This window comes from Leptidea sinapis, chromosome Z, assembly GCF_905404315.1.
Source record: "Leptidea sinapis chromosome Z, ilLepSina1.1, whole genome shotgun sequence".
NCBI lineage: Eukaryota > Metazoa > Arthropoda > Insecta > Lepidoptera > Pieridae > Leptidea > Leptidea sinapis.
In genome coordinates this window covers 14,720,095-14,741,608 of record NC_066312.1, presented here as the reverse complement: position 1 = coordinate 14,741,608, position 21,514 = coordinate 14,720,095, and the positions used below count along the sequence as shown (strand labels likewise).

At 34.0% G+C, this 21,514-nt stretch overlaps 2 protein-coding genes across 2 annotated transcripts in view; both read left to right on the top strand.

Moving 5' to 3' along the window:
• Positions 1–21,514, top strand: part of LOC126978941 (adenylate cyclase type 6-like) — a 308,068-nt gene that overhangs the window by 16,216 nt on the left and 270,338 nt on the right. The gene's annotated exons all lie outside the window — the stretch shown is intronic.
• On the top strand, positions 19,712–20,344 carry LOC126978942 (uncharacterized). Its single transcript, XM_050828069.1, has one exon. It carries the CDS (start codon positions 19,712–19,714, stop codon positions 20,342–20,344), a length of 633 nt encoding a protein of 210 aa, XP_050684026.1.

Below are 21,514 nucleotides of genomic sequence, written 5' to 3'. Positions count from 1 at the left end.
TCAACGTCGAAATGCTGCAGTATTTTAGGTACGCTGCCACGTAATGATAGTTTTAATTTTATGTAGGCATAGTATTGTAAATATAGTTATAAGATTTGTTTTGTTTGAATAAATTTATCTAATTCTTAAAAGTATATAATAATATAAGTTCAAGACCCTATATCTCGGGAACGCGTGAAGGTATCGAGTTGAAATTGAAGCTATGAAAAAATTTTACTTTTACGTAAATATAAAAAAATACGATCGTTTATGCCGCAGGAGTGTATATTTCGATACTCTCAAGGGAATCAAAATTTATAGGGTTTAGCTACGCGACGTTATGCGCAGCAAAAATACTATCCCTGCATCTAGCTGTTAAATAATATTTTTTGTAACGAAATTTTATTGTTAAAGAAAGAAATAATTCCGCTGAGTTTCTTACGCATTCTTCTCCGGTCAGACGCATAAATTGGCGAATGGATGATAGTTTTTGATGTTCATAAGTGATCTAAAATCCTACTTAGAATAATAATATTTAAAATTGAAAGCTATGCCAACACTTAAATTTATTAATTTACACTACATTGGAAAGCCAGACGGTAGGGTTGAGATTTTCACAGGGTTGTATCGATGTATGTTCCTATTAATTATGTCTGACCTAAATGGCCTGTAGACCTGTGTCTTTGCCTCAGGTGGAAATGACGTCCGTCACGTACAATTGATTTAAAATTAATGACGCCATGCTATGCACTATGTTTTTGTAATATTTTAGTATTCCGCGGAAACTCTTTACTTTTATGGGATATATATATAACTTTTATAATACACATTGTTTGACATAAGTTTACATAAGTTGATGTGTATGTCCTATATCTATTTTTATATATATAATTCTTCTAATAATGAAATTTTTTGTGTGAGTTCAAGGGGATTCGAGGATGGTTTAGATTCACAATTGAACTACCCCCTAAACGGCTGGACCGATTTTGATGATTTTTTTGTTTGTTTCAGTGAATTTGAGATTGGTTTAGATTCTCAATTCCGTCCATATAATATAATTCTCTCCGTCCATATAAATAAGAACTCCTCTTAACGGCTGGACAGATTTTGCAAATTTAAGACGTGTGTACAGGACAACGTCTGTTGGGTCCACTAGTCTATATATATAAAAATGAATTGCTGTTCGTTAGTCTCGCTAAAACTCGAGAACAGCTGGACCAATTTGGCAAATTTTGGTCTTGAATTATTTGTGGAGATCCAGGGAAGGTTCAAAAGGTTTGAATAAACCTGAAAATGCTTGGATTTAAATAAAAACAACAATTTTGATTTTCCTTTGACGTGTCCCCCGTCGTTCAGAAATCAAATTGAAAGAATTGTTGAAAATGAATAACTAATTAGAATTTTTATATCTACTCTATATCAATCGATACCTTAGACATAGAGTGCATCCTTCCATCTTTGTGAGTGAAGATTACAGCTACATGCGCGAGAACTTTCTTACTTTCTTACGGTTATCCTCTGTGATAGTGACATTTCAAGTTATATGCTCTTTTTTTTGTTGATCTTTTGTGATAGTGACACTTTACTGCTAAGTGCCAATGATATTATAGTATTAAAAGAGGTATATGAGAAGGAGATATGTCACTAGCGCACCGAAAATCAATCGCCTAAATGGAGACAATTGGTTCCTTTGGTCGTAGTCGCTCTCTCGATACAAAAACGGTATACACGCGTTTGTTGTTGACAGAATTGCTTACAATTTGATATTGGTACAATATTAAAACACCGTCTTGTGTTATGGGAAAAAAATCAGAGAATTACATACCACAGTTAAGAAATCATGAATAATAAAATTTTATTTGATTTCATTATTTAGCTAACAAAATAAATATGTCGCCATGACAACGCCGATCGCCGCCAAGCCGATCATAGATTAACGTACAGAAATGACAAAATATTGATGCTGTCTGTTGCGGGATGATCGAGGTAGAATAGTTTAGGAAATGATGTAAAAATGTCGTTGTTGCAGTGAATGTAATACGAAATGTAATAATTTTTAACTAACAAGTGCGTATATAGGTAGCTGAACTATTTAACTACCAAAACAAGTTTTAGTATAGGTAGCCGACGTAGACAATGAGTGCTATTTGTATACGGATCAGTTTTTTCAGTTACACTGTTCCTTTCAGTTTATCCCTTTCTAACTGCAGAAGACTCACTGGATCATTTTCTTCTTCTCCCCATTACCTTATTTTAATAAAACCTCAACAAAAATACATTCATAAATAATATAAGGTACAAAAAATAATAATTGTAATCTTAAAACGTAAGTAAAATTTTAAAAATGGGACCCTTACTGTAGATACCTTTCGGTTTTGTTTTGGTGTCTGTAAGTTTTTTATTATTTTATGTATAAATGATTGATATCATCAATGTGGCTGCATCATATAAAATCAATGACACATTATCTACCTACTTTTAATGCATTTTTACTACTTTATAGCTTTTACTACATGAACTCATGAATGAATCGTAATTTAGGCATAAATCACAGTGAACGGTAAAAAATCAAATCTGATGAATTAACTGTATTTTTTCTATACAAATACGAAACAATTAGGAAATTAGAGTTATCTCTTTTTCGCTTGCGATAATTGCATTTACTATCCTTCTTTGACGTGTAATGGTAATGTAGTGTGCTATTGCAATGTTAAATTATTCATGTGTGCGTTAGTCTATCATTTTCAAACACTGAATACTGTCTACGTAACCTATCTATACTTTTAAATATCATTGCTAATTGCGCGAAAAACTGTTCCCATTTTGATAAGTTACAATTAACGATGCCGAGGAGAAAACCTGACTTAGATTCGTAGTCAATCAAACGTAGCTCACGTGTTATCAGCAATGATGACCAGAGAGAGACAGATCAAGAAAATTGTCGCATTGCGTTTCTTGTAGAATTGCGTTCTTTAGTGAGTGACAATGAAGTAGATAGGTTTAGAATGCAACGACTTCGTGCACTGGACGTAGTGGTTAAATTCTCTTTGGTGCACATCAAACACACCAACGGCGAGCACGACATAATGAAATTAAACGATTCCGCAGACGCAGTGCTCCTGTGATGGAACTGGAATGAGCTGCATCCCACTATCATCCGGCAATAGATTATTATGCCGACAAATCGGTAACAATTGGGGAAATGATAATTTTTTGTAAATATTATAAGGCGTTATAATACAGTGATGAATCTACTGAATTATGTTGTGCTGGAGGGAAAGTAAAGATGCCACAATTGGTCCCACTATCAGATCCTTTACGGTGTCTAGTTTCTGGGATTAGAAATGATCCTAAGTGTTTCTTGACCAATATTCAGAAATATAACAGCTGTTTCCAGGTGACATTGTTTGGCGCTACACATATTATATATTATATACAGGACGATTTCAGGTCCACTTTCAAGGTATTAAACCATAATGTCTAATATATAAAATTACCGTGTCGCGGTGTTTGTACCAAACTCCTACGAAACGGCTGAACCGATTTGTGTGAAATTTTGTGTACATATTGGGCCTACCCAATATGACCTCAGACTTATCTGAGAATCGTCCAATTTCTATTTTTCATATCCCTAAATGATAAGGGTGACCCACCGGCCACCCCTAAATATATAGTTGCTTTTTGATAATTTTTTTATTTTTATTTAATTATGATTCAGAAAATACATATCACTTCAAATTTTCACTCATCTACGATCAACACCTATTTTTGTATCGCGATTTTTATATGATTTTGTTCCATCCACAGAAATAGGGTTGCAAGATGGCAATCGAATATAATAATTATTGTAGTACGATACATATTATGTACGATTTCATAATATTTGGTAGTCTGTCAATCAGTCATCAATTTTTTGTACCCCAAATATTTTAATTATTTAATTTTTTCTTATTACTTTATATGGCAACACAACGTTTCCTGGCTCAGCTAGTAAAATATAAAATTCTTGTGTCACAATGTTAGTTACCTTACTCCTCCAAAACGGCTTTACTGATTTTTACCAAATTTTATATGCATATTCAGTACCTAGATCTGAGAATCGGCTACTATCTATTTTTTATCCCCCTAAATGTGAAGGGTAGACCACCCCATTGTTTTTTTATTTTTTGACACTTTATTTATTTTATTATGGTTCAGCATTGAAAAATACATAAAAATTTAATCTTTCGCCCTTCTACGATCTACAACTATTTTTGTATCACGTTTTTTATATTATTCTGTTCCATCCACCAAACCGATATAGGGTTGCAAGATGGCAATCGAATACAATAATTGTAGTACAATATCTTTGGTAGGTCTGAGAATCGGTTGCATCAAAATTTTAATAATTGTTTTTTTAAATATGTTATATGGCAATACGAAGTTTGCTGGATCAGCTAGTTTTCTATAGTTTTTTAACAATCACACCGAAACTTTTCAATTTTACGGGATGAAAAGTATCCAAGACATTGACTTACCTCACTTAATAAATTATGTAGATAATTTTATAAAAAATCACATATACTTTTCACATATTTCACCATAAGGTATCAATACAAGATATTGACCGGCAATATAAAATCTCAACATACAAAATTTTACTAAATTACGTGCATAAGTTGTTGTGTACTAAGCTATAAAAGTTACTATAGGTTTTTAACTGTCCCAAGGGTACTCTTTAACTTTCCGGGATGAAAAGTATCTAATATCTTGACCGGAGATATAAGGTACTATCAAGCTCATTTTCAATTAAACTGGTCCAATAATTATAGCTATTAGCCCGTACAAACAGATAGAGAAACAAAGAATAAAAGAAACCATCGGGACTTGTTCTATATCTGTTCTTACCTCCCCATGATTCGGATTTGACCATTTTTTTTTGTACAGAAATTCGATCTCTACAGTTTTATTATAAGTGACCCGTACGCTCGTTTGTCCTCCTTTTTCCATAAAAAAAGTAGATGTACTCGTAAGGTATTGTTTTGTGATACTGATTATTATATGCATTCGGGCTTAGATAATTTACACGTCTGGATAGAACCTCATGTTGTTAGGCATCGCATGACAACAGGCCATATTTAATATTTTAGTGTCACTTTGTTTTTAATGTGCGTGCATTGACGAAAATAAAGGCTAACAATTAGCAATATTTTTTTCAACGTGTTCACAGCTGTCATAGTCTATCTTTACGTATTAGCACATAAGTGCATGAACCAGATTTAATATATTTAAGACGTAAACTTTTATATAAAATAAACTTAAAACAAATAAAAGGAATTCCCATTTTATTAAAACAAATAAAAATAAATGCTCGCTATGAATGAAATTTTATTATTATTTTCGATTAATTACACATGATGTTGCATACTTTCAAAACAGAGTTTTCATTAACATATAATTGATTATAGTTATCGATATCCCATGTTGTTCTTGAATTTTAAGACACTGAAATCTTAATTTTAAGAGTTCTGTCTTCTATATTGTGAATTAGGCTAATTTTCTATATTTTGAAATAAAAATGCATGACAGTTTTTTTTAAATCGCATCTCAGCTTATTTATTACATTTTGGCCCAGAAAAGCCCGTCTCCTTTCCAAGCTTGTTTGAGAATATTATATGCATTCAGGTAATATGTACTTTGTACGAGAGAAGCAACAAACAAAATGATGGGGTGCAACTCGATGACAGTGACCCTAGCCAGCACTTTGACATTCACTTTCATTCAATGTTTAACATTAACTTACGATAAACAACTCTCCATTAAAACATTCAAATTAACACCTTTTTTCATGATAGTAATGTTCAAAGTCATATACACTCATTGCTCATTGATTATGGTGCGAAATGTACGAGACGGACGTCTATTTCGTACATTTAATCGCCGATGTCTTTTGTTTTATCAATTTAATTGTAATAATTTGGCAAAATGATTAAAAACGTCAAGTTAGTTACACAATTTTGTTAATTTTTAGGAGCACTGACCTGAAATATGACACTCCATCCTTTTTAAGTTTGGATATGATGTTATTTGGACTGTTTTTCAGTGAAAGATGTATCATTGCATGGCGTGGTATTTGGAGTAGTATAACCAGCCACTATGCTTGGACTATGAGAAAGCCTTTGATTTGATTGAGACCTGGGAGGCGCTTCAGACTCTCCAGAGGTGCAACATTGATTATCGATATATCGAAGCGCTGAAGTGTTTGTATGGAAACGCCACACATATAGATTGTCAGACAAGGCGATATCATATCGCCCAAGCTGTTCACCGCTGCGTTGGAAGATGTCTTTAAGCTTCTGGGCTGGACATCAATATCAATGGCGAATACTTCACTCACCTTCGATTCGCAGAAGATATCGTAACCCAGGCTGAGGCCATGGAAGACTTAAGCCATATCTCTAGGTCTTAAAATTAACATTGACAAGGTGAAAATCATGTCAAATGTCCATGTCGCACCGACTCCTGTAACAATTTGGAACAGTACTCTCAAAATTATTGACCTCTTCTTTTAACAAACAATCCAGTTAATCCAGTCTAATTTTGCGAAAGAGGTCACAAAAATCTTCTCGTCCCAAATACCACAGTGTCTAAAGAAGAAAGTTTTTAATTCGTGTGTGTTGCCAGTAATCTTACGGTACGTAGACGTGGTTGCTAACTACAGGACTGATGAGAAGGCTCATGGACACCCAGAGGGCTATACTGGGAGTTTCACTGCGAGATCGAATGAGAAATGAGCAAATCCGTAGGAGAACCAAAGTCACCGAAATAGCTCAAATTATTGCGAAACTGAAGTGGCAGTGGGCAGGGTACATAGTTTAACGGACAGATGGCCGGTGGGGCAGTCAAGTCCTCGAACGGCGATTACGTGCCGGAAGACAAAGTGTTGGCATGGGATGGACCGACGATCTGGTCAGGATCGCTGGAGTACATTGAATGAGGGTAGCACAGGATTGATCGTCGTGGAGATCTTTAGGGGAGCCCTTTATGTAAGATAACAGCTGTCACCGCTTTATGTAGGGCTCTACGTACCCCTTGACTTATTCATGTGTAAGATATTTAAACAGTATCTCCATATACACGAAGGCAAATTTTAAGCAAATTTCAGCACTCACAGCGTGTTATTGCTACAAACGCATAGCATAGAGACTTACTTTATTGACTTCATATGGCTACAACTTGCAAGTAAAACGTGTAAAAAAAACAGACAAGGGTAGATATCTTCTCTAGTACGCAGTACATATTTCCACAATGTATTTATGTGACAAAAATGTGACAAGTTTTTTGTGTATTAGTAACGTTACAAATGCTACAAGCCGAAAGTATAAGCTGATTCAAGCTTGAATATCTGATTTGAGCTTTCTAGGTCGGCGTGACTTCTAGTCAATGGAATACATTTACTTGTCTGTTTGTATACTCGCTTCTGAAGGGTTAAAGAACATCATAAATATTTTATATTTCTCGTTATTTATACACTTTTCCTAGCTGTACATCATAATTTATCTACTTGAAGACGACTGAGATATGATTTTATGATCATCGTAGTATGAATAATAAAATAACAGCAAAATAACTTCCAAATGAATAAAAATAAATATTCATTAAAGAGCTACATGTGACCTACAAGAAAAATTAACGTTTAAAGTGAAATTCCTACTAAATATTTCTACAAATAATCTGCTAGTGAAACATCCTGTATCATAATTTTTATAATAGAAGGTAGTATCTACCAGTTCTTGGGGAATGTCACTAATAAGTCGGTTACAAACAAACATACATACAGGTAAAGCTAATAAAAAGCGTGTAAAAATGGCATACTATTAGTAATGGATATTACCTTGATTGTAATGTGAAAACTTTAATGCGGTGGATAGCCAATGCCGACGAATCGATGCATCGCCGAGCGCTGATATTTTTCGCTGCCATACATATTTTCCATTTAGAATTGACCCGTAGAATCCACAAGGGTTTTTAAATCATAGCTCACCCAGATTGACTGCGTATATAAAATAACTGAACTACAGAGAGAAAAATTGGGGTTATACAATAAAAAATAGTCAAATAGGACAATCAACATATAGAGATCATATACAGATGAAGAGGCTCTTAATAGCAGTCTAGTGATACTCTTGTACAGCACTTGTCTTGTATAGCACCATGTGACGGAGTGAAGAGGGTGGAGTGAATGAAGGCATTTGAGTACATGACCGACGGTGTTACTACATGTCCGGCTCAGATCAATCACTTCAAAATGACGATGATGAATCACTTGAAAAAGATTGCCTGCTTACATCATGCAGTCGTTAAAATTATAAGATTTTGTCCCTTTTCCAATGCACGGGATTATATGAATTCTGCGCTCTATGAAGATCCTTAGTTAGGAATGAAAATGTAGGATTGGCTTAAAGAATTGGTTCTATAGCATATGCGGCTTAAAAGCTTACACAGTAAACATATATATATGTGTCCTATGGAGTATTGTTATGGGAAAGTGCAGCCGATAATAATACCATCATTGTGCTGCAACAGAAAGCTATTCGTGCTATTTATAACGTAGCTCCTAAATAATCATTTAGAGAAAAATGAAATAAACATATTACTTTTCCATCTCGATACACTATGATAATCTTTATATATATAATTATTCTGTGCGTGTATTGAGAGTGAAATCCTCCTAAACGACTGGACCGATTTGAATGATTTTTTTCTGTGTGTTCAAGTGGACCCGAAGATGGTTTAGATTCAAAATTGAACTACCTCCTAAATGGTTGGACCGATTCTAATGATTTTTTGTGTGTTCCAGTGAATTTGAGAGTGGAATTTACATTATCAATTCTGTCCATATATAAATCTCCTGCCCATGTATGCTAGTAAGCTCCTCCTAACGGCTGGACCGATATTTCAAATTTAAGACGTGTGTACAGAACAACGTCCGTCAGGCCCGATAATGTTATATATGAACATAGCCACATCAGCCAATTTGCTAGAATCTGCGATAATCTATGTATTATAATAATAATATTGACACACTTTTTACACAAATTATCTTGCCCCAAGTTAAGCATATATAGCCTGTGTTATGGGTTACAAGACAATGATATATTTTATACAATATACTTACTTAAACATAGATAAATTCATATAAACACACATAAATACATTTAAACATCCATGACTCGGAAACAAACATCCATATTCGTCATATAAATGCTTGCACCTACCAGGATTCGAACCCGGGACCTCTAGCTTAGTAGGTAGGATCGCTAACCACTCGGCTATACAGGTTGTCTATGTATAGACCAGCATTGTTAATAATTATAAATAGACAACAATTTCGTCAGATTTTAGGCTGCTCTGGACATTAGGTACGCACAATTAGTGAAGGTTGTCACTTCATTGTGTAATGCACTACATTCGTCAGATTTGGTATATTAAATAATAACAGCAGATGATCTTGTTTTCTTACATTTGATCTTCGGTGATGGTTAAACCGGTGTGAGACAGCCCAGACTGGTCAACTGATCTACACCATCATTACTCCATTTAACGCAAGACTTCTCATGGATCTTAAAATCATTTTAACATTACAGGTAACAGCAATTGTAGGTCACAATGATAAACCTACAACATCCGCAATTGCCAGACCAGGTCCCAAAAAAAAACAAAAATTTGGAAATTTAAATACATGGTAAAAAAAGTGTGTGTACTCACGCAATAAGTTACTCTTCTTTGGCGTAATAAAACAAAAATCCTTAAAAAACTTTTTCCGCGTGCATACGTTTGTAGAATAAATAATATTGTAATAAAGAATGGTATTAAATACAACCAATGAAAATATTATTATACCGCATAATTTATTTAAATAATGTGTAATTAAATATCATTAAATTACTTATATACAATTAATGAGAAATTATTGTTTTATTTTATAACTTTAAGAATATTGAAAATTATATCATTCTTGTCCATTGGTTGTGGTTCAATAGACAAATGAGTTTCAAGAGGTTGTTACTAATAGTCTAGTTGATCAGCTAACGTCAGGGTGTCGAAGAATTCACTCTGGTAATTTTTCCCGATTGGCTATATTCAACTGTCATAGTCCTGCCTAAAAAGAAGAATGCTAGGAGTTCCGTAATATAAGTCGCATGAGATTGATGAGAGGCCTTGCTGCCGGCCAAATCTTAGGATTTCAGGAGTTTTTCAGACGGTCATAATATTTAAATAAATCTAACTTAATTACCTGCACGCGCTCCTGAGAAAAAGGGTCTACACCGATGAACTGACGGAATACAAAGTGGTTGAATAAGTGTTGCTTATTAAGGGATCCATCAATAACGTAACTTAAAAATTTTATCAATTAGTAATTACAGCCGAGTAATATCTACGCAATAACTCGTATTCAATGGAAAAATGAATAAATTGAATCTAATTAATAAAATAAAATATAACGATAGCCTTCAGTTGCAAAACGAAACCTTAGATTTTAAAAACAATAAACTGAAAGCAAACAATAGGTATCTAGGTTATGTGAATCCGTTACTCGTGTATTTTTAATACGAGTCTTATTTCCGATTCCAATGCAAAACAAGAAGATATAAAGTGTACTGGGAAGATAAATTTTCATATACATGAACGTAGTCCGCACTGTAGTCCATTTCTTAGAATTGTTGAAATAGTGTCCTTTATAATAATGGAAGATCACGAGGCTTTTAGGCTTCAACATGTTTAAATATAAAAAATGGATAATAAGTGATAATTCTTTGTATGTAAGTATGTAATTATTACGTATACGCGACGTACATATGTAATCCGCATGAAATGTGTAGATAAACGTGTACGAGTACACATCATAAAATGCGTTAAAATTCCTAGCATTATCTCACAAAAGTTTTAGTTTTGGGGTGGATTGCGAGTGATAGTGCCTTTGAATTGTTTGAATAGGTATTTAAATGAAATACACATACTTTTGGCGAGCTAAAACGCATACAGTTTTAATTGCATTTTGACATGAGATGTTACATTTTTATTATTTATCTGTGATACAATAAGTGATTTTATATCCTATTTATAATAAAAATATTTGAATTTGAATATATTTGACCCAACGTTTCGTTGTTTCAAGTATTATAAATCGGTCAATGATTATTTTATTAAAATATTTTATGCATTCTTTAAACAAGTATACACCAATCACCAAATCCACCAAAGGTATGTGAGGTTCATTATTATTTCCAAAATTGAATTTCAAATAATTATAAAGTTATTACGAATTCATTAGAATTATGTCGTTATATTCATAAAGAAAAAAATCGTCTTGAATAAAGGCACATTGAATATAAAATACAGACTATTTCAAAATTACCAAACATTTTTTTATCATTTATGGAACACATTTATGAGCAAAAACAGGAAATAAAAGAATCAATGAAAATTATACCACGACGATAGCGAATAATTGACCAATTTTAATACAATTCACATTTTATCCACTTTTTATTGCTAGGTTAACTTAAACTCGTTATTTCGAAGGCTGGCAGCTCAAAAAAGCTTTCCTGTTCTAACCGTGCGGTGGAGGTGGCATAATGTGTGTTTTGCGTAGCGTACAGCAAAGGGGCGTCTCTTGTGACACTCAGACCTAGGCCTAGCTGTACGCTAAAGGGAACTTAACAATGATAATAAAGTATAACAAACGGTCCTATTCCCCACGTCTAAGTACCGAGTGCCAGCGGTGAGAAACGAGGGACCTCACTTTCGCCGTCGACGGTTGTGAAGCGACCTAACGCTTTGCTAGGATTGAGTAGCATTTTAAATTATTATGTAGCTGTCAGTGCGGCATTCGCGATGGTGATAAAATGGCCAGGATCGACTAGGACGAGTTGAAGTTGACGTATGTTCACTCGGGTGCGGTAACACGTAGTCACATGCATTCCTCACTAAGGTGTTAGGGTGGAGGGTCGCCTTGTGGAGAAAGTGTCGTGATAGCTGTTTGAAATATTGAGCTATGGTTGGCAGCTCAAACAATACCATGGCGCACCAGTGGCCATGCGTATGATTATTTTGCACCACCTTCAAACTGTGCGGATGAGCTTGAGTATGACGCACGCGTGCGACATCGTCACTTTGTACCTAAGAGACAGCTTGCTCTGCTTGTTCAGAAGCGGATACTAGATGCATCGAATCCGGGACGCACAAACCATGTCGATTTGTTTAGCGAAAGTCAAAGTATCGTTGAGCATAACTCCTAGATATTTAACGTAGCTGGTCCAGTTGATCAGGTAATGTATCTTAATAAAGCCGCAGATACCAGTAGCATAGCACCTAAAGCTGAAACACGATAAAGATGATGTTATCAAGTAAATCGAACTAATTGTAATAATATTCCGCTGTAATCTACGCGAAAAAATTCGCAGGATGTATTTAATATACACTCCGACAGCGCACACTGTGACCCCACCCTCGTATGATTCTATTTCTATATCTACAATATTCACATCATCTATGAGACAGCTAAATTTATGTAACACAAATTATACTATAGATAGCATTATTAAAATTATAACAATATTTTTTAACGTATTTATTTTCATTACTAACTTATACTTAAATTTAAGTTAAGCCTCGATCGGAATAGGTCACTCTGTAAGGATAGGGGCTTTATTGGTTAAATAAAAAAATATATTACTATAAGAAAGATAAATAATTTAAAGAATCTATGTTCTGCAGACACACACATACAAATGGTACCTACATGGGAGACATCTCTTAGTACTCTATTGGCATAAAAATTACAATGAGGCTGTACGTAGGTGACCAGGCATGGCAGTAGTGAATAAATATATTTTTACTTTTTAGATTCGTATCTCTTTCTGTTAACGAACGAAAGAGCAGCAATAATTTTTAATAAAGCAGTTTATTGTATGTATGTATTTTCATATCAATATTTTACACTTATCCCGACATAACCCTAACGAAGCCACAGGTGAAACCTATTATATTTATATATATTAGAGAACAGTGACAGACGAATGAATACAATTGTATCATAAGAATAATTTCTTCTTCATAAAATAATTCGTCTTCATCTGAGGCACATATTTAAAAACCGAATGCAGTGCAAATCTAAATTCAAAATGGCCGAGAGTCACACGTTGCCATTATACATTATGAAAAAACTATTGCGTATTACAATACGTCATGTGCATGAAATAAAAACGTGTATATTTGTCTGCTTATAGTAAAACTTCTTTAGGCACGTTGAGCATTTATTTTATGGAAATTGAGCCGTCATGCTAGACTAACGCTAACTATATAACGCTGTTCGGATTAAGTCGGCTTGAGTCGATTAAGGTAGATTTTAGAACAGACTGCTGCTGCCTATTATTTTTAGCATCTAGTCTATTAAAACTAAAACTTCTTTATCAATACTACTACAATATGTTACAATCATCAGCAACCACTTCGTTGGTCAGGTTGTCTTTCGACATAGGCCTCTCCCAGTTTTTCACTTATTCACTATCTCGAGCTAACCTTCTCAGTACTGTTGGTTAATTGTCCTACAATCTTTAGCATCCTCTGTGCCTTTTCCTTTCTCTTCTATTACGACCTTGTCCATTTTCCTTTGTCCGACCTCCTTATATCATGTTAAGTCCAATTCCATTTGAGTTTTCTTACATTTTGTAATACTCACCTTTGTCCTTTTCCTCATTTTTGTGGTTGTCTACCTGTACGTTGTTATCGGTACAAATTGCGATGGCAAACTGAGAGCTTTTGGTTGCTTTTCATCATAGCAGGCTAGGTTTGGCATCAATAAGAAAGACAAGGGAGGATGCATATGTTGTACAATTACCTTTAGTGACCAAATGTTGCTTATTCTTCTATTTATTTATTTGGTGTATTGGTCTTTAATTGATATTACTTTTACGAAACATATAAATTCATGTTCGTATTCAGTAACTTTTTAATAAGCTAATAATATATATTTGCTCTAAGTATTTGTCATTATCCTAGTATTTATTGGATTAACTTTGTTGGATTCATAAATAAAAATTGATAAGTAAAGAATTCTGGGGAACCTCTTTGATCACTAACCTCTTCGCCTTGTTGTTCAAGTTGAAATGTTAAAGTGGTATTTTTAGTATATTTATTGAATGATTTTTATGTATTTGCTTTCTAAACCTTAGTTTTATATAAAATATATATAGTTATGTGTCATAAAATCGAATGCTTTGTTTTAGTCGACTAATTCAATACAATGCTTGTATTAATTTTTCTACGATTTGTTTTACAACGTGAATGTGATCAATGGTAGAAAATTCAGTGCGTATCCGACTTATTCTCTTGGCTGGCTTTCTTCTGGGCGCTTGAGTATTATTTTAGAAAACACTTTGTACAGATTTGACAAAAGACGTGGACCTTTTATCTCCTTTCATGTGTAGTGGGACAATAGTGGACTTATATTTATATTACGTCATATTATAATTTAAGATTTTCGTCCTATCGATCCTTATGAATGCCTGTTTTTCAACTGCAGTATCGTACCTTATACCTACATAAAACCTTCTATAAAATGCAGAATATATTATCACATGTTGCCACAACAATATGTTAATTGAACGAAACTGTCAATTTAAAGTCAAATGAAAGAGAATTATTGAGCGTCCATGACCATCAATAAATATTTAAACTGTTTCGATTTAGCTTGCCTTGTTTGTTTTTTAAGTGAATTTCTGTAATTCAAATTTAACCCATTTGCTGTATAACAGATTGATCTGATTTATATGATTCTCACTTTCAGTTCTCATGAAAGCATAATTGTCAATTCAAGACAGATGGCGCCACAGAATGACAGATTATAAACTTTTTTCAGAATGCCCTTCTAGCTGACTAGTACAGAACGTAAAAAAAAAAAATTAAAGATTCATGGCTACGAATCGAGTAAATTCTGGATAATAAAGATTACGTTATTAAAGTTCTCTTAGCCATTCACAAGTAGTTTAGTGTAATGCTATCCTTCTATTGCATTAAATAGAAATAATAATGAAATTAATTGTTAACCTATTAAATAGAAATTATATTGTCTGTTGTTACATCTAGTAACTCGTTATCGATGAATCTATGTAATTTTGTGTAGTGAGTTGTGAGTAACTGAGTAGCGAGTGGTGACTCAACCGTGGCTCGCATCACAGTAGACACATGTACGCGTCGACTCGACTGTTGACGTCGACCGTCAGCTACCGTATGATTTTGATGCGATGGTGTTTTAAAACTACTCACAAATATTATAATTATTATGAAAGTATTAGATATATTATAATATGTATTAGAAATGCTTTTTATAACATAGCCTGTAAGTTCCATTTAAGTGGAAATTCCTTTATGGAACAATAAATGTCTCAAACCACATTGCATCTGTGGTTTGTCTGTATATTTCTTTTTCTCCCAAAGCATTCACTTTAGGACGTTTTACCCGACGAACCATATTTATGTGTGACCTGCCCACTTCCACTGCAGCCCGAACTACGCTACTGAAGAGTTCATGTTTATGTAAAAGAGAGGGCAAACGGGCAAGACGGTCCCGTGATGGGAAGAAGTGGAGCATACGCCCATGGACTTTGCAACACCAGCGGTCAAGAGATACGTAGCCAGCCTTTAAGTTGGGATTATACTCTAAGCTTGAAGATCTCTAAGTCGTATCAGTTCAGGAAAAGTACAGCCGGTAATTGATTCCACAAAACGGGGCAAGGTTTCTCACAATACGTGCTGTTGTAGAATACCAGATGTCAGATGCGGGTGGAATCTCGCACATGTATTGATAATATTTTTTACAGATGTAAGAGCTACTAGTAAAAACATTATTAGTAAATTAGTTTTGGAGCACTGTGGACAGTTAATTCCGTTTGTACTTTTGAACTCCAATATATACGCATAATAAAACTTTCTGCCAGTTACATCAGACCGCATAAAAAAAGTGAGAGCCGGGCCACCCTTATTAAAGATCTTCCATTTTTACAATAAACATTAAGACCCAATGAAATGTATAATATATTCTTTAATGTGTTCTATAATTTGATAAATTCAATTTTCACTTCTTAGTCAGTCCTCATAATTGAAATGATGATTTTTAGTGAGTGCGCATCAGTTGAATTACAAAAAACAGGCAAATATTGTATGTAGTATACGCATAAGGGCAATAAAAGTTCTAGTAATAATAATTTATTAAAATGATTGTATCATTGCTAAGTCGAGTCAATATTCAATAGATGAAATGTCTGAGTTTAATCTTAACATAGATTACAAATCTGTAGCATTGGGTTGCGAAGTTGCAACAATTTTCGAAACCTTCCTTAAAGATATACCAGTTTCTACTACAAATTCATTGAACTCATCCCCAGCCTCCACTCTTTCCTTATTGAAAGATAATATTATTGAATGTTATAAGATCTTTAAATTTAATCATGTTCCTGGCTCCGATGTAACCAAAGCTTTTAAATCAATCAAAAATAAGTCGACAAATGAGCATATTTTCAAATTGTGACATCACTTATTGAAAGTCAAAAAAAAAATTCATTCTAAAATGAATGCCTCAGGCCTGAGAAGGAGGAGCGCAACAAAAGACCGTGGTGAAGTTCCTAACCTAATAAAACATAGTAAAGTAGTTCCACTACTTAAATCTATAGATATACCAGTGACCCAGGAAGGTAACATATATAATTTTTATGGCAATACAACGTTTGCCAGGTCACATAGTAATTTTTATCCTATTAAATTTTTATAGCTTAGTAATTTTTATCTGTTATGTTCAAGTCGTAAGCTAACTTATTTGATGTCTGCCGTAGTGGTGGGAGATAAATGATTGTTATTAAATAGATATGTATGTAGAAGAATCGAAACAGCAGCTTATATAGTTATATTGGTAAATACGGATGAAGTGGTAAGGTAAAAGCTAGTAGCCAATAAAATGCCTCTCAAAAAGATTAATCTATCTGTGTTTAATTAGTAAAATTAATATTTATAGTAAGTTATACAGTAACTAGTTGTGTCCACAATTGCGTTAGAGTTGACTCTCATCTATTTATTGTTATTAAAAATTGATTCATAGCTTTGTTTGGCAAACTAACGATGTAAATTTTCCCTGTTTTGGTGTAAACAATAATGATCTCGGTAAGTGAACACGCAACCAAAGCTATTAGTATATCTTTAATATACAACAACACTTCTCCGTTCATCATAAGTTCAATTTAATACTTATTTACCAATGGTTAATACTTATTTACCAGTGGGAGGCTCCTTTGCACCGGATTCCGGCTAGATATAGGTACCACAACGGCGCCTATTTCTGCTGTCAAACAGAAATAAGCATAACTGTGTTTCGGTCTGAAAGGCGACGGGTCTTGAGCGGCGCTGCATTGTAATGGACAGGGCGTATCAATAACCATCAACTGAACGTCCTGCTCGTCTCATCCGTTCTTTTCATAAAAAAAATACTATAAACTATAAATTACTACTATACTATAAATAGTTATGTTATAAGAGCTCGGAAAGATTCTCTCACTAAAATCTACGCCTGCTACGTTGGACCTTAATTGATTAATAATAGTAAAATGTACCATTAAATAATTATTATTTAACCAAAGATAAACATCACTATCACATTAGTAGCTAGACTGATTGATCCATAGGCCGATGTAACTGCTAGAATTGAAGCAGTATTCGCGGTTTTCTATGTTTTTTATTTATTTAATAAGACTGTACATAAAGCGAACGTAACGTAAATTGTGAAATAATTACGGGTAGAAATAGGTACAAGAAGAAACTAAGTTAACACTTTCTTTTAAACCGATTGTTGAAAAACAGCTTTCCAATTTCCATAAATTGTCTTTAGAATTGAACGAATGGCAACCTCTACAAACCAGAGCTTCGCTTCGTTTTGTTAAATATTACATGGCATTTTATATTCTAGTGGCTAGAGTACTAGATACCCGCGTTTGAAGTGAAAACTTCTCTAGACGCGCTAAGCCTTATATTTTATGACTATCGAATGAGACTTAACTGTCTCTTGGCTTAATTATAAACGCTTGGCTATTTATTTTTATTTCGTGTTGCGTCGGCCCTTTCCCCTTAATTGCTCCTCGCCTTGGTGAAATTTTCACTACAGTCGTATGGTTTTCTTTTTTATGCTGTCTTTTAATTAAACTTTTATATTTCACGGGTATAAAGCCCGGTTGGTTGATGGTTTTATAACCAAATTGCTCAATACATCTTCAATTATTAAATTTAAATTTTATATTTATATATAGTATTTTTGTCTATATGTCTGTGCATTAGTGCACGCTATATTGGTTTTACTGATATTTTATATCAAACTCTACGTAATATTGAGTGTAGGTATTATGCTCACGAATCAAAGTTTAATGAAATAGCCGACTTAAATCATGATTTATAATTATTCAACGGCCTAAATCAAATTGGATGGAATTTCCACTAATAACAAATAAAAATATATTATGTAAATACTAAAATAATGATCTATGCATAACGACTTTAAAGGTCACCATCGGTTCCGAAACAATAAGCCCTCTGTTAGAGAAAAATGGCGCAAGATACTGTGCTAATTCGATATTGCGCTCTTTAAAAAAATACAATTTATGCAGTAAGTACTTTACTATGCCATAACTATTGCTATAAGTCAATACTAATTTAGGCTATCTAGTCGCTTAGATATTCCGCTGTTGGTTGTAACATATACTGATAGATAGATATAGACTAGGTATTATAAATCTCGATGTTTATTACAAAATAAAAATATTATAGGGAGGCCGGGGCTGGAAGTTCCCGGGGCACGTTGTTCCGACAGTAATAACATTGTAAAGAAAAGAGGTAGCAATACACGAGAAGTGCGTCTTTTAGGCATCAGGTGACGCACCGCGCTGGCGGCCATCTTAGGTGCTCCGACGGCGGTGGACGAGTGGCTGTGTGCGCCACGCTATTAGAACACCACGTGAGTAAATTTTTTCGTATTTAAACTTTTTGGTCTATTTTTCAATATTATAGGCCGATTTATGTGCATCTCTCCAATTTTAGAGTGGCATTAGTTAGGTATCCTATAGCATATCTTTTAAGACAGTTCTTAGCATTTAATAAACGTAATGTTGGTGAATTTTTCATTAATTTGGGCAATAATCTACCCAAATATAATTTATAACCTTCCAGAATATGAAACCTGGACGAAAATGGAGTCACGACTGTTTTAAAGCCGAAAAAGATTGGAGCTCAAAAGGGCACAAAACAGGTTGGTGCTATAGTTTCTGCTAAGCGTGGGACTTCGTCGACTTGTAACACATACACATCAACGTAGTTGAGAAAGCTAAAGCAAACTCAATATAATTGCTGCCGTTCCCACCTCACTGCACACACAGGCTACAGCCACTAGATGTGGGCATCAATGGGCCTTTTAAATCGTATTATACTGAAGCTCAAGACAGCTGGCAACGAAATCACCCGGGAAAAACGATGTCAAGTTATGAAATTTCCGGAATTGTTAAATGAGCATGGCCTTTAGCAGCAACCCCTGTAACTATAATGAACGCTTTTAAAAAGTCTGGAATATGTCCCTTTAACCTTGGCGTTTTTACAGAGGAGGATTATGCACCATCTTTCGTGACAGATCGACCATTGTTATAAGCTCAACCGCAATAAAATGAGGAGGAAAATCCAGCCTTGTAGCAGTTCAGTTGCGATTAAAATTGATGACCAGCCAGGACCATCCAATATTATTCAAATATTACCACAGATTAATTTGCAGTCTGTATCTATAACCATAATCACTTCAACATCGGGTCTGATTGTTGAACCACCTCAACAATCTGCAACAGATCAGGGTGATGTATCTCAGGCTGCCTTTGCGACCATTAATAGTGACCAAGAATTTAAATTAACACCAGTAAAGACAAATTCTTCAGCTGTGTTTAATTCTGAAATTGTAAAGCCTATACTAAAGGCACCTCCGAGATTGCAGACGGCTACAAAACGCCGTATAAGGAAGACGGCTGTTTTGACTGACACACCAGAAAAAAATGCCTCAGCTGAAGAACAGATAAAGAAGAAAGCCAGAAAAGACGAAGCCATTAGAAAGAAAGGAAAGGAAACCAACAATAATAAAGGAAAAGGTAAAGGCAAGGGAAAGGCTCAAAAAAAAGCTAAACGAAGAGTATTACAAGAAAGCGGGAGTGATAGTGATGACGAAGATCTGGAATGGCACTACATAATTTGTTGTGATTCACATTCAAATTCTCTTTCAATAGAACAGTGGATAGTATGTAGCATGTGTTAAAATTCTATAATTATTTATTGTTTTATTTAACCAGAGAAACCATACATATTCCTTAAACTTTATTAATATTATCTAAGTGGCACAATTTGCCTCACACATGGAACAACTCGCCCTAAAAGTGGGGTTGTATGTTCCCTTTGATATTTTGCACAAATATGCCTGTACAAAAAAATAGAGAAACTAGCAGAAATGAGCTTACTATTACAGAGGCCGATTAAGACTTTTTAATAAAATCTAATATCAACATTAAAATCTTATCATTTTCATCATAAATTTTCACGTTATTTGAAAATCGGAACTTCCAGCCCCGGCCTCCCACCTACCACCGTCTTGCCAATTAATTATATATTGAAATACAATAAAAGCACAATAAGCACATAGTTCTGAAATGTTCCACGTTTCTGAAAATGTGACTTATCTCAATGAACTATGTTCTTTTATTTTATTTTCTTCACAGGCGTTCTGTTCAGTTATGACTTTCAAGCACCTACAAGAATATATTTTAAGTTTGCAAAGAAACAACGTCTCCAACACGAAGTTTAATAACCATTGAAATAACATATTGTTAATAATATACAAATCTATTTCTATGTTGTTGGCTGTATGAAACACGAAATATTCTGTTATACAAAAAACTTAAACTACCACTTCATCTGATATTTGACTAATTGTTCTTTGCTTTGTTTTAGTTAACTATGGTAAGATTCTTCTTACTTTACATTTAAGTTACTACGTGTATTACACATATATATATATTTAAAAATATCTATGGCACTAAAATTATAGTTAAACTCAGAGCTTGTACATAATATAATAGATCTTCGATTCCTGTATTTTATTATTCTCTCACGGCGTAAAAAAACCGTGTGGTATCGTGGGATACCGGATAGGAACGAAGTTTCTTATTATAAAAATATTAATTGACCTGATTTACTAAAAAAAAATGGGCAGCTTCCACTGAATTCCACTGTCTAAAATAAAAAAAGTGTGTGTATACTTATGTATGCACGCAAGAAGTCATACTTCTTTAGCGTAACAAAAAAAACTATAGTTATTTATTCGTCGTGCTATTCTACGTTTATAGAAAGAACAATATTATAAAAATCGTGAAATAAACTATTGAATATTAATGAATACGGGTGTATTGGCTTGAACCCCTTGCCTGTTCTT

Excerpts from the sequence above, each read along its gene's own strand:
- LOC126978942 (XM_050828069.1), top strand. The coding sequence starts at position 19,712 with ATGAGGAGGAAAATCCAGCCTTGTAGCAGTTCAGTTGCGATTAAAATT.